Source organism: Eptatretus burgeri, chromosome 17 (genome assembly GCF_056783735.1).
Source record: "Eptatretus burgeri isolate ZD-2024b chromosome 17, Ebu_testis_v1, whole genome shotgun sequence".
Taxonomy (NCBI): Eukaryota; Metazoa; Chordata; class Myxini; order Myxiniformes; family Myxinidae; genus Eptatretus; species Eptatretus burgeri.
In genome coordinates, this window is record NC_140977.1 from 6,171,447 (window position 1) to 6,186,975 (window position 15,529).

The 15,529-nt window shown below is 43.2% G+C and overlaps 2 protein-coding genes across 8 annotated transcripts in view; one reads left to right on the top strand and one right to left on the bottom strand.

Annotated features, from left to right (window-relative positions):
• The window catches only part of AGFG1 (ArfGAP with FG repeats 1), an 85,985-nt gene extending 75,472 nt beyond the window's left edge, over positions 1 to 10,513 (top strand). For all 4 annotated transcript variants that reach the window (XM_085862554.1, XM_085862555.1, XM_085862552.1 and 1 more), the window contains 2 exons: positions 5,658 to 5,746; positions 6,038 to 10,513. In XM_085862554.1, the coding sequence (XP_085718680.1) occupies positions 5,658 to 5,746; positions 6,038 to 6,097 (149 nt within the window). In that variant the 3' untranslated portion in view covers positions 6,098 to 10,513. The remainder of the gene's footprint in view (positions 1 to 5,657; positions 5,747 to 6,037) is intronic.
• Positions 10,514 to 11,743: 1,230 nt separating this feature from the next.
• The window catches only part of WDR73 (WD repeat domain 73), a 5,099-nt gene continuing 1,313 nt past the window's right edge, over positions 11,744 to 15,529 (bottom strand). Inside the window, exons 3-8 of one of the 4 annotated variants that reach the window (XM_085862557.1) lie at positions 15,457 to 15,529; positions 14,658 to 14,746; positions 14,194 to 14,261; positions 13,931 to 14,092; positions 12,996 to 13,232; positions 11,744 to 12,165 (exon numbers count right to left, since the gene is read on the bottom strand). The exon at positions 15,457 to 15,529 is cut by the window's right edge and continues 16 nt beyond it. In XM_085862557.1, the coding sequence (XP_085718683.1) occupies positions 11,948 to 12,165; positions 12,996 to 13,232; positions 13,931 to 14,092; positions 14,194 to 14,261; positions 14,658 to 14,746; positions 15,457 to 15,529 (847 nt within the window). In that variant the 3' untranslated portion in view covers positions 11,744 to 11,947. The other 3 variants (XM_085862558.1, XM_085862556.1, XM_085862559.1) reach the window with 3 other exon arrangements.

Genomic DNA, 15,529 nt, shown 5'->3' on the forward strand with positions numbered 1-15,529 from the left:
AATGAAGACCACCGTCGTGTTTTATATTCTGTAAATGAAGACCACCGTAGTGTTTTGTTTTCTGTAAATGAAGACCACGGTAGTGTTTTATATTCTGTAAATGAAGACCACCGTAGTGTTTTATATTCTGTAAATGAAGACCATCGTAGTGTTTTATATTCTGAGAATGAAGACCACCGTCGTGTTTTGTATTCTGTAAATGAAGACCACCGTAGTGTTTTGTATTCTGTAAATGAAGGCCACCGTAGTGTTTTATATTCTGTAAATGAAGACCACCGTAGTGTTTTGTTTTCTGTAAATGAAGACCACGGTAGTGTTTTGTTTTCTGTAAATGAAGACCACGGTAGTGTTTTATATTCTGTAAATGAAGACCACCGTAGTGTTTTGTTTTCTGTAAATGAAGACCACCGTAGTGTTTTATATTCTGAGAATGAAGACCACGGTAGTGTTTTATATTCTGTAAATGAAGACCACCGTAGTGTTTTGTTTTCTGTAAATGAAGACCACCGTAGTGTTTTGTTTTCTGTAAATGAAGACCACCGTAGTGTTTTGTTTTCTGTAAATGAAGGCCACCGTAGTGTTTTGTATTCTGTAAATGAAGACCACCGTAGTGTTTTGTTTTCTGTAAATGAAGACCACCGTAGTGTTTTATATTGTGAGAATGAAGACCACGGTAGTGTTTTATATTCTGTAAATGAAGACCACCGTAGTGTTTTGTATTCTGTAAATGAAGGCCACCGTAGTGTTTTATATTCTGTAAATGAAGACCACCGTAGTGTTTTGTTTTCTGTAAATGAAGACCACGGTAGTGTTTTATATTCTGTAAATGAAGACCACCGTAGTGTTTTGTTTTCTGTAAATGAAGACCACCGTAGTGTTTTTTATATTCTGTAAATGAAGACCACCGTAGTGTTTTATATTCTGAGAATGAAGACCACGGTAGTGTTTTATATTCTGTAAATGAAGACCACCGTAGTGTTTTGTTTTCTGTAAATGAAGACCACCGTAGTGTTTTTTATATTCTGTAAATGAAGACCACCGTAGTGTTTTGTTTTCTGTAAATGAAGGCCACCGTAGTGTTTTGTATTCTGTAAATGAAGACCACCGTAGTGTTTTGTTTTCTGTAAATGAAGACCACCGTAGTGTTTTATATTGTGAGAATGAAGACCACGGTAGTGTTTTATATTCTGTAAATGAAGACCACCGTAGTGTTTTGTATTCTGTAAATGAAGGCCACCGTAGTGTTTTATATTCTGTAAATGAAGACCACCATAGTGTTTTGTTTTCTGTAAATGAAGACCACGGTAGTGTTTTGTTTTCTGTAAATGAAGACCACGGTAGTGTTTTATATTCTGTAAATGAAGACCACCGTAGTGTTTTGTTTTCTGTAAATGAAGACCACCGTAGTGTTTTATATCCTGAGAATGAAGACCACGGTAGTGTTTTATATTCTGTAAATGAAGACCACCGTAGTGTTTTGTTTTCTGTAAATGAAGACCACCGTAGTGTTTTTTATATTCTGTAAATGAAGACCACCGTAGTGTTTTGTTTTCTGTAAATGAAGGCCACCGTAGTGTTTTGTATTCTGTAAATGAAGACCACCGTAGTGTTTTGTTTTCTGTAAATGAAGACCACCGTAGTGTTTTATATTGTGAGAATGAAGACCACGGTAGTGTTTTATATTCTGTAAATGAAGACCACCGTAGTGTTTTGTATTCTGTAAATGAAGGCCACCGTAGTGTTTTATATTCTGTAAATGAAGACCACCGTAGTGTTTTGTTTTCTGTAAATGAAGACCACGGTAGTGTTTTATATTCTGTAAATGAAGACCACCGTAGTGTTTTGTTTTCTGTAAATGAAGGCCACCGTAGTGTTTTATATTCTGTAAATGAAGACCACCGTAGTGTTTTGTTTTCTGTAAATGAAGACCACCGTCGTGTTTTGTATTCTGTAAATGAAGACCACCGTAGTGTTTTGTTTTCTGTAAATGAAGACCACCGTAGTGTTTTTTTATATTCTGTAAATGAAGACCACCGTAGTGTTTTGTTTTCTGTAAATGAAGGCCACCGTAGTGTTTTGTATTCTGTAAATGAAGACCACCGTAGTGTTTTGTTTTCTGTAAATGAAGACCACCGTAGTGTTTTATATTGTGAGAATGAAGACCACGGTAGTGTTTTATATTCTGTAAATGAAGACCACCGTAGTGTTTTGTATTCTGTAAATGAAGGCCACCGTAGTGTTTTATATTCTGTAAATGAAGACCACCGTAGTGTTTTGTTTTCTGTAAATGAAGACCACGGTAGTGTTTTATATTCTGTAAATGAAGACCACCGTAGTGTTTTGTTTTCTGTAAATGAAGGCCACCGTAGTGTTTTATATTCTGTAAATGAAGACCACCGTAGTGTTTTGTTTTCTGTAAATGAAGACCACCGTCGTGTTTTGTATTCTGTAAATGAAGACCACCGTAGTGTTTTTTATATTCTGTAAATGAAGACCACCGTAGTGTTTTGTTTTCTGTAAATGAAGGCCACCGTAGTGTTTTGTATTCTGTAAATGAAGACCACCGTAGTGTTTTGTTTTCTGTAAATGAAGACCACCGTAGTGTTTTATATTGTGAGAATGAAGACCACGGTAGTGTTTTATATTCTGTAAATGAAGACCACCGTAGTGTTTTGTATTCTGTAAATGAAGGCCACCGTAGTGTTTTATATTCTGTAAATGAAGACCACCGTAGTGTTTTGTTTTCTGTAAATGAAGACCACGGTAGTGTTTTATATTCTTTAAATGAAGACCACCGTAGTGTTTTGTTTTCTGTAAATGAAGGCCACCGTAGTGTTTTATATTCTGTAAATGAAGACCACCGTAGTGTTTTGTTTTCTGTAAATGAAGACCACCGTCGTGTTTTGTATTCTGTAAATGAAGACCACCGTAGTGTTTTGTTTTCTGTAAATGAAGACCACCGTAGTGTTTTTTATATTCTGTAAATGAAGACCACCGTAGTGTTTTGTTTTCTGTAAATGAAGGCCACCGTAGTGTTTTGTATTCTGTAAATGAAGACCACCGTAGTGTTTTGTTTTCTGTAAATGAAGACCACCGTAGTGTTTTGTTTTCTGTAAATGAAGACCACCGTAGTGTTTTTTATATTCTGTAAATGAAGACCACCGTAGTGTTTTGTTTTCTGTAAATGAAGGCCACCGTAGTGTTTTGTATTCTGTAAATGAAGACCACCGTAGTGTTTTGTTTTCTGTAAATGAAGACCACCGTAGTGTTTTATATTGTGAGAATGAAGACCACGGTAGTGTTTTATATTCTGTAAATGAAGACCACCGTAGTGTTTTGTATTCTGTAAATGAAGGCCACCGTAGTGTTTTATATTCTGTAAATGAAGACCACCGTAGTGTTTTGTTTTCTGTAAATGAAGACCACGGTAGTGTTTTATATTCTGTAAATGAAGACCACCGTAGTGTTTTGTTTTCTGTAAATGAAGGCCACCGTAGTGTTTTATATTCTGTAAATGAAGACCACCGTAGTGTTTTGTTTTCTGTAAATGAAGACCACCGTCGTGTTTTGTATTCTGTAAATGAAGACCACCGTAGTGTTTTGTTTTCTGTAAATGAAGACCACCGTAGTGTTTTTTATATTCTGTAAATGAAGACCACTGTAGTGTTTTGTTTTCTGTAAATGAAGACCACCGTAGTGTTTTATATTCTGTAAATGAAGACCACCGTAGTGTTTTGTTTTCTGTAAATGAAGGCCACCGTAGTGTTTTGTATTCTGTAAATGAAGACCACCGTAGTGTTTTGTTTTCTGTAAATGAAGACCACCGTAGTGTTTTATATTGTGAGAATGAAGACCACGGTAGTGTTTTATATTCTGTAAATGAAGACCACCGTAGTGTTTTGTATTCTGTAAATGAAGGCCACCGTAGTGTTTTATATTCTGTAAATGAAGACCACCGTAGTGTTTTGTTTTCTGTAAATGAAGACCACGGTAGTGTTTTATATTCTGTAAATGAAGACCACCGTAGTGTTTTGTTTTCTGTAAATGAAGGCCACCGTAGTGTTTTATATTCTGTAAATGAAGACCACCGTAGTGTTTTGTTTTCTGTAAATGAAGACCACCGTCGTGTTTTGTATTCTGTAAATGAAGACCACCGTAGTGTTTTGTTTTCTGTAAATGAAGACCACCGTAGTGTTTTTTATATTCTGTAAATGAAGACCACCGTAGTGTTTTGTTTTCTGTAAATGAAGGCCACCTTAGTGTTTTGTATTCTGTAAATGAAGACCACCGTAGTGTTTTGTTTTCTGTAAATGAAGACCACCGTAGTGTTTTATATTGTGAGAATGAAGACCACGGTAGTGTTTTATATTCTGTAAATGAAGACTACCGTAGTGTTTTATATTGTGAGAATGAAGACCACGGTAGTGTTTTATATTCTGTAAATGAAGACTACCGTAGTGTTTTGTATTCTGTAAATGAAGGCCACCGTAGTGTTTTATATTCTGTAAATGAAGACCACCGTAGTGTTTTGTTTTCTGTAAATGAAGACCACGGTAGTGTTTTATATTCTGTAAATGAAGACCACCGTAGTGTTTTGTTTTCTGTAAATGAAGGCCACCGTAGTGTTTTATATTCTGTAAATGAAGACCACCGTAGTGTTTTGTTTTCTGTAAATGAAGACCACCGTCGTGTTTTGTATTCTGTAAATGAAGACCACCGTAGTGTTTTGTTTTCTGTAAATGAAGGCCACCGTAGTGTTTTTTATATTCTGTAAATGAAGACCACTGTAGTGTTTTGTTTTCTGTAAATGAAGACCACCGTAGTGTTTTGTTTTCTGTAAATGAAGACCACCGGAGTGTTTTGTATTCTGTAAATGAAGACCACCATAGTGTTTTGTATTCTGTAACCTGGGGCTACCATGGTTACGTTCACGTTATCCACACCCGTTCCTGATTGTGTGTCCGCTCCACCTGTGGTCTGAGGTGCTTAACACCAATGAACTCGACGAGTTCATCCTGACGACCTCAGCCACATTTCGATGAGATATTTTAATTCTAATCTTAACATTTATGTCTAATTTAACTACAAATTGAATTTGTACTTTCATTGTGGAATATGTCCAAGTCGGCCACATGCGTTCCTGAGTGTGTGTTTGTCTATCCCGATATTTTATGTAATCTGTACCGTTAATTCTTCGGCGTTTAATAAATAGCATCAAACCCAGGTCGCTTTGCTCAGCAAAGAAATCATTATAAACTTTCCATTTAAAACACTTAAATGATGAATTATAAAATTATTTTTAATCCATAAGGGGGTCACACTCGGTGGATCATTGTGTGAAAGAGGTCACCTTGGTAAATACCAGGTGAGACTATGTTCCATCTTCGCTCTGCAATGCTTCCTCCAGTACATTCAGGCAAATATTTCTGCCATTGTCTCGGCCTGGGGGCACGACACTAAATTGCCACATTGTCGTTGTAAGTTTGAGTCCCGTAAAAATGAAAAGTTTCACCTGCACCTGAGGAAAATCAACTTGATTCGTGGGAAGTGTGTTTGGGTGGAACCGGGTCCGAGAGACGGCACGTCATGCTCAAAGGTATCATGTGATGCGGTCGACATTGAGTTTTTAAGAATACCTGCCATTCCCGTGTGTGCAGGTACGCCGTACACGCCGTTCACGCAGTCCAAGGCCGCCTCGGTGCCGTTTGCGCAGCCCATTGCTGGCATTGCCACCAACCCTTTCATGGTAGGCACCGATGCTTTACCAACCTTGTCTGTGGTTTGTGAATTTGAATTCCAAAAATGCTCAACTCGATCACAAAGCGTGACTTTGATTTTACTGTCTGTGACTGAAGTGAGTTTGCGATTACATTTCTTGCAAAGCCTTCTTTGATTCTATTCCCTCAGTGAAGCATAAGGGCATGTTTTGTTGCACGGGGATGCTTGTTCATCACGCGTTCGGAAGAAGCGTGCCGTGTCTGAAAGCTCAGGTCAAGCTGAAGCGTGGTCGTGTTCCGTGTACGTTTTCTTTCCGCAGACTGGTGCGGCGGGGGCTGTTTATCCCACCGGCAGTACCTCGACAAACCCCTTTCTGTGAGGCCGAACAACACAACCTCAACTGGACCTTCTCAGGGTTTGGGTCGGCATCGAATCGAAGGAGTACGGCAAAGAAAACCCGAGCCCATCTCGTGGTTCCTTTGGTCACCACCTACCTCCCTTGGTTACCAGTCAGTGTTTGACTCATGTTACCAACACGATCATCTTGTATTGGAAATATGATGCGAGAGTTGGCAGCATTTGGCTGGTAAAGTGAACCGCTTTGCTCTGCAATGTGATGTTCACCTCCCTAATCTTTTCTGTCCTTGGGTTATTCGACCGGTCGCGGTTCCTGGAGTGCTGTGTGCACCGAACTGACGTTTTGGCAATGGAGACAGAGGCCTTGCTTGAAAAAGGCATCTTGCTTCAAATGCTAGCTGTATTGCAGCTCATCACATCCCTTTTCCCTGTTTTCTTTGAGTGTACCTGAAGCTTTGGTAAACCTTTAGTTGGCATTGTTTTTTTTTTTTGAGGTTAGTATGCAAAAGACAGGCTCGCACTGCATATGTAAAACTCAATTAGAGATTCTTCCTCAATGAATTTTAATAGCTACACTTGAACAAATATTTATTCAATCGATGCGAGGCCTTTAAAAGCACGAGCAACAACCGTCACTAACCTATCGAGTCTGCTGTTTCCTGAACGGCATAAAATCGAACCGTCCCATGTGCACACTCTGAGTTTCCATCTCCCGGCCTCTCCTCGTAAACTTTGCATGCCGTGCTTCTCCTGCCATCTCGCTGTGCATGGAACCGCTGGCTTATTGCTCCAAGCTTTGTTGCGGTGAAGTTGCGAGCAATTGTGTGTGTGTGTGTGTGTGTGGGGTGAACGAAGGAGTTCCACTTGGATTTGCTTTGACCTTTGCAATACCAAAGGAGAAACAATTGTTGTTGAGTTGCTGTGGTTGCTTGGAATGGAACAGATCGTGTACTGTGAAAGTGGGCTGAATGTTGAGGTTGCACGATAGAGTGGCTATCATTTTCCAAAGTTAATCTGTCAACAGGCGAGGATGGATACCCGATGGGCTTTGCTCGATGACGTCGATTGATTTTAGTTGTGGTATAAACGAGATGAAGTCGATTGGTTTCGGTCATGGTCGAAACCAGATTGGTTATGGTAATGGTCTAAACTCGATTGGTTTTGTGAATGGCATAAACTGGACGAGGTTGATTGGATGTGGTAATGGTATAAACCAGATGAGCTCGATGGGTTATGTTGATGATGTTTTGGGACCATACTCTGTTCAGAGCGTTGGTGCTGGTTAAGCGGTCTCCTTGGCTATTGGGCACAATCCTGGACGGGTCGCCACTCCGACACAGTATAGCAGCATGCTGGCACTCATTGTGCCGACCTCTGAAGGATGGCAGGCCGAGTTCACCCCACCTGGTATTAATTCAACAGCTGAGCGTGATTTGAACTCAGCACCCCAATATCCAAAGCCCGCCGCCCTAACCATTAAGCCAACACCAGCATGATGGGTTATGGTAATGGTATAAATTAGATGAGGTTTATTGGTTTTGGTAATGGACTGAGCTCGAATGGTTTTGGCGATGGTCCAAGCTCAATTGGATTCGGTAATGGTATATACTCGATTATTGTGATTGGATTTAGTAATGGTCGAGGTTTGATTCAATTTGGTAATGGTCTAAGCTCGATTAGATTTGGTCATGGTCAAGGTTTGATTAGATTCGGTGATGGTCTGGGCTCGATTCGATTTGGTGATGGTCTAGGTTTGATTTAATTTGGTGATGGTCTAGGTTTGATTTAATTTGGTGATGGTCGAGGCTCGATTCGATGATGGTCGAGGCTCGATTTGATTTGGTCATGGTCTAAGCTTGATTGGTTTTGGTAATGGTATAAACGAGATGAGGTTGATTTGATTTGGTCATGGTCTAAGCTTTATTGGTTTTGGTCATGGTCTAAGATTGGTTGGTTTTGGTCATGGTTGAAGCTTGATTGGATTTGGTAATGGTCTAAGGTTAATTGGTTTTGGTCATGATCGAAGCTTGATTGGATTTGGTAATGGCATAAACTAGATGAGGTCGATTCGATTTGGTCATGGTCTTCGCTTGATTGGTTTTGGTCATGGTCTAAGCTTGATTGGATTTGATAATGGTAGCAACTCGATGAGGTCGATTGGTTTTGGTGATGGTCTAAGCTCGATTGGATTTGGTTATGCTCTGAGGTTGATTGGTTTTGGTGATGGAATGGGCTCGATTCGATTTGGTAATGGTATAAACTGGATGAAGCCGATTGGTTTCGAGCTGGAATGTGTAAGCTCCCTCTGCTGGCTTCCTCAAGAACGATCTGTTCACCTTTTGCTCACTTGCTGATGTGTTCTTTCGCAAATCGGAATCGTTTAACGATGTCGAGTTTGATTCAGGTCATGAAAAGTCCAACACGATTTGGATTCGTCTTGATTAGAATGCAGTGTGCTCTGTAGACGCAACGCCGCTACGCGGAACATGTCTGGCTTCCGTTTGTCCGGTCGTCTGAACGTCCTCGGAGCATCAATTTGTCCTGTGACTCGTCGTCCCAACAGTCGAGGAGGCATTGAGGTCGAATTTTGTTCTGTTGATGGTTAAGGTACCTTGGTGTGTGTGTGTGTGTGATTGAGTGAAGGAAAATGGAGGGGATGATAATTATTAATAAGTTATTGACACCCATGTCGTACCGATCTTGTTCATTTACCTCATGTATAAGCAGTATTCAATTTAGTCTCGTTTCCTCACTTTATTCCTCCGTGTCGTCGCTGCCACGGTTGCTTTGTTCACTACTCATTCCGGCCTGCTGTGCCGTGCTTATTATTTGCTCTACTGTCAGTGTTGGGGCCTGGGGATCGACTTCAATGATCCCATTCTTGCGCGATGCTGCTCGGTTTGTTGTTGTTGTTTGCTTTCCATATTTATTTATATTTGGGCCACGTTGAGGTTTGCTTGCCGTAACATTGGAGGTTCCAGGAAGTCAGTGTTTCTCTTTTACCTTTTTTGGGCAGGGGCTTGAGTTTGTCACGGTGTCTGTGGTTGGATTGGTGGAGGGTTGGGTAATTGGTGTAAGTTTAAAAGTGGTTCAAAGTTTGAATTCCAAGTCTAAACCGGGGAAAGTTCTTGACGTGGTGGTTCTTCAGGTAATTGGCTGCAGAGAAGTTATTGATGTGAACGTTGATTTCTTCACAGTCGTCGTGGTGTACGTTGATCTTCCGGATGTCCCTTTCCCTTCCCTCGCATTTTGTATCATGAATGCAAATCTGTTTACATAAGTCATGCAGCTATTTGAGCAATTAAACCAAATGATCGTCTGAAGCCCCGGATGAAAAAGCTTATTGCTCGGCAGGCCGCTGCTTATAATCGAGGGATGACAAACAAACAACGAAAGGTTTCGCATATGTGATTCGTAAAGACGGATAGAAATTCTCTCCTCCAACAGCTTTTAAACCAGACGACTTGCAAATGCCGATAGCTTCAAGCCGTATGGCATTCATCGTTTTCCACAGTTTCCTTCATTACATCCTCTTCTTTATGTCCACATACAAGTCTTCCTTATGAAATACTCATCGAGTAATGGACACTGCTGTATTGGACTCGATTGCTGATCCAAAATGTCTCGCCTTCAGATTTTATCCAAAAACTATCTGGCCTTGGCGGGCCACGGGGGCGGCACGCGCACGTTGGGCATTGTGCTACCTCGTTGGGATCAAGACGGTTTTGTTCGTAAGGCGCGATCACTTCTTGTTCGTAAGAGGTCTGAGGTTGTCACACAGGAGAGTGCGTCACCACCCATTACTGGAATACATCAACATGGTGGCACAAAATCACCCACAGCATCTTCATCCGTTGTTCTTGGCCAGATTACACGATTTTGGTTTTCGTTCTTACTCGTCGGACCGGATGTCGTCCAAACAGCGATCGTGTTCTGCCAAGTTTTTCCTGTTGGAAAAGCCAAAGTTTACTTGGCAAGTTTGTGGCATCCGTTTTGCCAACACCTCGTTTTGAAGCCCCACTTATCAGGTGATGCGCTGTGAAACGCACTCATTAATGGCTCGGATGACCGCTCGTGCACCAATATTTTGGTTCATGGATGAAGGCGACGTTCCCTCGGGAATCGTGCAAAATTGGTGTTTTATTTTTACCCAGAAAGGCCAGACCGCCCGACACTCTTTCTGAATATTTCCCACTGGATTTGTGTCAATATTTTGCAGAACCTTAATTTTCCTTGGACTTCAACTCTCGAGCAGAAGCGTTCCGTTTTTCTCCCATGGCCGCATCATCCTCGACCGTTTGGGTGATTCCCGACACCGCCTTTTGACAACTCAACAACGACTTGCTCTCGGCATTGCAAAAGTTCGTGGAACGGCTTTCACGCGAGGAATAGTCGCGCGTGTTGTCCAATCGTTGCAGGAACAGTTGGTGAAATCCATTCTTGTATCATGAATGTGCGCGAGATAATGTTGCTCCATCCACGTAGTGATGGTGACCTACTTGAGCTTTGCCGTTGCATCGTATATAATCAGGGTGACGTTAAAACTAAGGCCGACAGTAATTGGGCTTTATAGAGGACCTCGACCAAGTTTCGTTACGGCAAACAAACCCTTCATGCTAACGGCTCCGAAGTTCCTTCTGTATCGCGGAGGTCTCGGTACAACACGGTGGCTTTTGATGGAGCCTAAGGTCAGGAATTTGTCGTCTTCCTGCTGTTAGTCGCTTTGCTGCTGTTCTGTTCGCGGTTTTCCGTTACGAACGTTCGTCGTGGGCAGCCTATAATATAACGACGAGTTCAGTAGATGCGCGGAGGATAGAATCGAGCGATCGCTGGTGAACGGCTATCGAAAGCTTGATGGATGTAGGTAGGTAGGTACACGGGCGCTCGTACCCGGAGGAGCTTTGCATGTTTATGGTACACTAATTCGTGTGATATTGCATATTACGGTTTGCACAAACTGATGCGTCCGGCGAAATGTTGACACTGCGAGTTTTCCCCAAGATGTTGAGGAATACTTTTTCATTTTTATCGGTTTTTCCTGTACCAGTGTTGCTTTAGCTATTTTATTTTTATTCCAAGCTTTATCGTTATTAATCGCAATTTGTTTCCACCTCCTCTTTTTTTTAAATCGCCGACTTGTAACGTACCCTAACAAACCGTACCTTGGGTCATTGGGCCCTGTCTCTGCCCATCAGAAGTCCACAAACTTTAGATATTGATATTTGGAGAAAGATTACGAACAACGTGGAAAACGTTTACAGTTGGCACCGCAGTCCAGTCTCGCACGGCCTCCAATCGGAGCAAACGGCGTCGGCCGAACCCTTCAATGCCGACTCGATGGCGCCCCGTCATCTCCATGGGAGGCTTTCCTCGAAAACCAAAATCTCCAGAGGGAAATGAGAATTTCCACAAATTTGCACCAATGCCGACTACAACCAATGCTCGGTTTACTTTGTGTGAACCATTTGGTGACCCGATTCTATCGTCTATCTTCGGACCAATATCTGCGAGACGAGGTAGGCCCTCCTGGTGTGAGATTCTTATAAACTCTCTCTCTCTCTTAGTCTCTCTCTCTCTCTCTCTCAGCAGGCTTGCATTGGATGAAATGGCAGCACTTGCTCTTGCCGAGTGTTGTTTTCCAATGTTAAAATTAATAACGAAGTCAAAATAGCTTTGCATTGCTGTATTTATTATCCCATTGTGTAACAAAGCATTCCTGTTCTATTAAAAGTGGTAACAATATGAAGGCAGAAATGGCATACAAGGAACAATAAAAGTTTGTAAAGCAAATTGTTCTCCACTTTGTTCTGGACGATCCGATTGTTTGGTGGTCTCTCCCTCGTCGGTCGGCACGACGGGATCTAAATTTGCGTCAATCGGGAACCCAGTTCCACGCTTGCAACGTTCCGTACTCGTCGGCAGAAAACACAGTCCGTGCTTTGAGGGGATGCCAGGCGAGCGCACTCACCCTGGGGTGCTGAGGATGCGTTTTGCCCGGTGCGTGACCTTCGTGCGTGAATACCGGCAGGGCTTGCCTCGGGATGGAATTCCACGTGGACGTATCGTAAATTTGCACGATGCTCTCAAAACCTGGAAAACAATGAATCCGTTGGGTTGCACACACCGAGAAGAAGGGTAGTCCTCACCGTCTATCATGTACCATTAACCTTAACCTCCTTACAAGCCATCAAATGTCATGAAGCTGGATGTGTTTAGTAAAGCCACATCATCACTGACTTTTCACAAGCAGGAGTAAAGGGTTTTCCGTAACTTTGCCAAAAACAACTAAGTTGCGGTTTTTGATACGATTGTAAAGACATCTAATTTGTAACGTTTTTGGGTAAATTTCCAGTTGAGATGATATAATGATAGTAATCGTGTGACGACAATTTGAATGAAGCTGTGCTATGTTCATCATCATTTTCCCCTCGAAGTGAGTACTTGAGTGCGGCTAATCCAATGGGATGGAGCGCCAATGCCAGTCACGGAAATACAGAGAATTTAGTAACGTACCAGTATACAATGGCCGAGCACAAGATACAAAAGGGTCCACGATGGAATACGAACAGCTGGGAGAGTTGGCATCGCGTCGCCTCCAACGGATGGAGTGCTTCAACAGACGGTGCTCCCTGTTGGCTCTTTTATTCCGATATGGTGCTATCGAGGGAAAACTTGGGACAGGGTGGATCAAATGTTGAACCTGCACCAACTGAGACGAGTCGAACCGTTCCATGTGCCAGCCGGGTTGAGCCGGCTGTCGGAATTAGTTGGTCGACTTTAAAGGTCCCACGGTGTTCTTGGCAAAGAGTGGGCAAGCTCTCGCCGGCACCGTGAACAAATGACTAATTCCTGCCATAACGCCACTTCAGCAGTGGCGCAGGTGTGCTCCCAGCCAATGATGTGCTGCAAACACTACTTACCGGACATCGCGATGTACCCAGGAAGGTGAGGAGCCCATGCAACGCACAGATCGCTCTCTAGGGCAGGAGTGCTTGGCATCACACCGGCCGTACCCACCGGCGACTGGAGTTCCCTGATATCGAAGAGGTGGAACGTTCCTGAGGCAGAAAGACGAGCCACCTGGGTGGCACTCACAGCCACACCCCGCACGGCATCTTTCAGATCTGTGGTCGACGAATCTGCCGGCTCGAGAGACTCTGGAGGAACACGGGTGTCAAGGCGATAGAGATCACCGTTGGATGTGCAGGTGAGAAAGCTATGCCGGTCGAGAAACGTCAAGTCCGCCAAGGAGGTGTTTCCGTGTTTTGAGCCTGAAAACGGCAAAGATGGACTTTTAAAGGGGGACGGGGACATTTTTACAGCGTCAGTAGTTTTAAATGGTTGAGACATTTCCGGTTCAAACGGGCTCGCTTCACGTCGATGGGACGGCGACAGGTAACCCGTCGTACCCTATCCACGTACTATTTTTGCTTCCATGATCGATAAGGAAGAGAAAGTGAAGTGCGATTTGGATGCAAGTGTCGTTCGAATCGTAAGTCTGTTGCACAGGTTGTTTGAACGTGGAAACCCCCATGATGGTCTCAATTTCGGGTCTTTGAATACCTTCGAGTCTGATGCAGACATCTCACGGCTCGTTTTCACGGCAGTAATGAGACGACAAACGAAAATTGCTCAAAGTAAGGACCGTATGAACTGGAGGGAAATGTATCCTAACTCTGCAGGTTGTGCAAGTAACCTAAGGGGGACCTCCTTGAAGAGTAATTGGCATATTGATCTGAGAAGTGGCATTGACGTGTCTGACTTAACTATTTTGTCGATCTTCCGAAGGGTAAAAAGTCAGGTCACGGCGCTCCATTTATATATTCCAATGCATTGCCGTTGGGACAATTTCCACCTGCTCTGTAGGAGGCCTGTCCTGTGCCAATGTCGCTGACGGTGATGTTTTTTGAACAGGATCCATGAAGAACATCCGTTGCATTGGAGCTGGATACGTCCGCGTGACTCCAGTGGTTGTCGTGGTCTTCGTTTGAAATCCTCTGCTGCATCTTTATCAGATCTGCAGGGTTATGGTTGGAACGTTGAGCTCGAGTGGAAAAATTTTGCCCGTTAGACTTGTTTCAAGCTGTCTGTGTGCGTGCGTGCGTGTGTGCGTCTCACCAGTGTCTTCCACCCCGATCTTCCAGACCTGCAAGGAATTGTCAGGTGGTCCACTCGATACCAGCAACCTGGGCCACAGACGGAGGGATTGTACATTGTTACCATAGATACGAGAAGCGATCTTGTTCCAAGCGTGCAACACATTATTCTGATTCGGCCCGACTGGTGATAACATTATATTTGGGCAGTGTATAGGGAACAGACTGCTGCCTCAATTGCTCCCAAAATTTAAAAAAATAACCCAGGTTACGTATACGAAACAAAAACATGAGTACTGCTTATATAGGTCAGACAATTCCAATTACATCCATCCACTCCCAGAGGAAGAGAATTCCAAGATGGGTGAAATTTTTTTTGATTGTTCGTTTGTTTCAAAACTTGATGCAATCAAACAAAAGTTGCACTCGCACAGCTTCAGGGTACCCTCATTTATCCCCGAATTAAAATGTTTTGGAAAACGAGACCTGTGCTCAGGTATGTATTTCAGGCAGTGAATGGGTCTCTCCGAAAAGCCTCCACGAATCACCTTGAAGTCTCGCTCCGGACACATTTCCTGAAAAGAGCAGACACAATATCCACAATGCATTTGTGCAACTCCGTGGAAAGCGAAGCGATGAGTTTATTTCCCGTTTGCTTTAAGTATCCAGAATGCATTGCGAGCATCATTAACCCCAAAGAGACCAAAGGATCGCCTCATCCTCGTGCCAGACTCGACTACCTCCTTTGACTTTCGCCGCGATCCTCGTGCCATTGCTGACCGTCGCCATCTTTAAGTCACGTGATCGCAAACTGGGAAGGGGATGGAGGCTCCCACAGTGCCCGAATGATGAACGTGTGCAGTGAGCATATTGAGGGACGTCCATGCAGTGAATAACTCCAGGCCTTCTCGGATTGGGAGGTGTGACTCGATCACCACAACATGGTTTAAATCGACCTTCACCACAAGAATCGTTCTCAAAAAACACCTCTTCACCTCACAAAAACACGCGTTCCCGTAACCAGGTTCATCCCTCAGTGAAGCCGATGGTCAAGGAGGTCATGTCTCCGTCTCGTACGCCTCTTTCTTGGCGATGAGACGAATCATGGCCTTCCGTGGCCAGTGATGTCCTCTCACTTCCATAAGTTTCTCACAATTGGATGCTCAGCGAGATCTAAAGCCTGCTCTTCTCACGGTTTGGTGAAGACCCTTTTGCCCACGCCCCAAATAAACCGTCTCTCTCCACTCGCACTCCCAGCGAATAACAACCGTACGAGACTGCACACCTGGCCGGAGAGCTGGAGGAGCTTGGACGGTAGTTGCAGCTCGAGAACGTCGTTGTGCTGCGCAGTGTGGCAG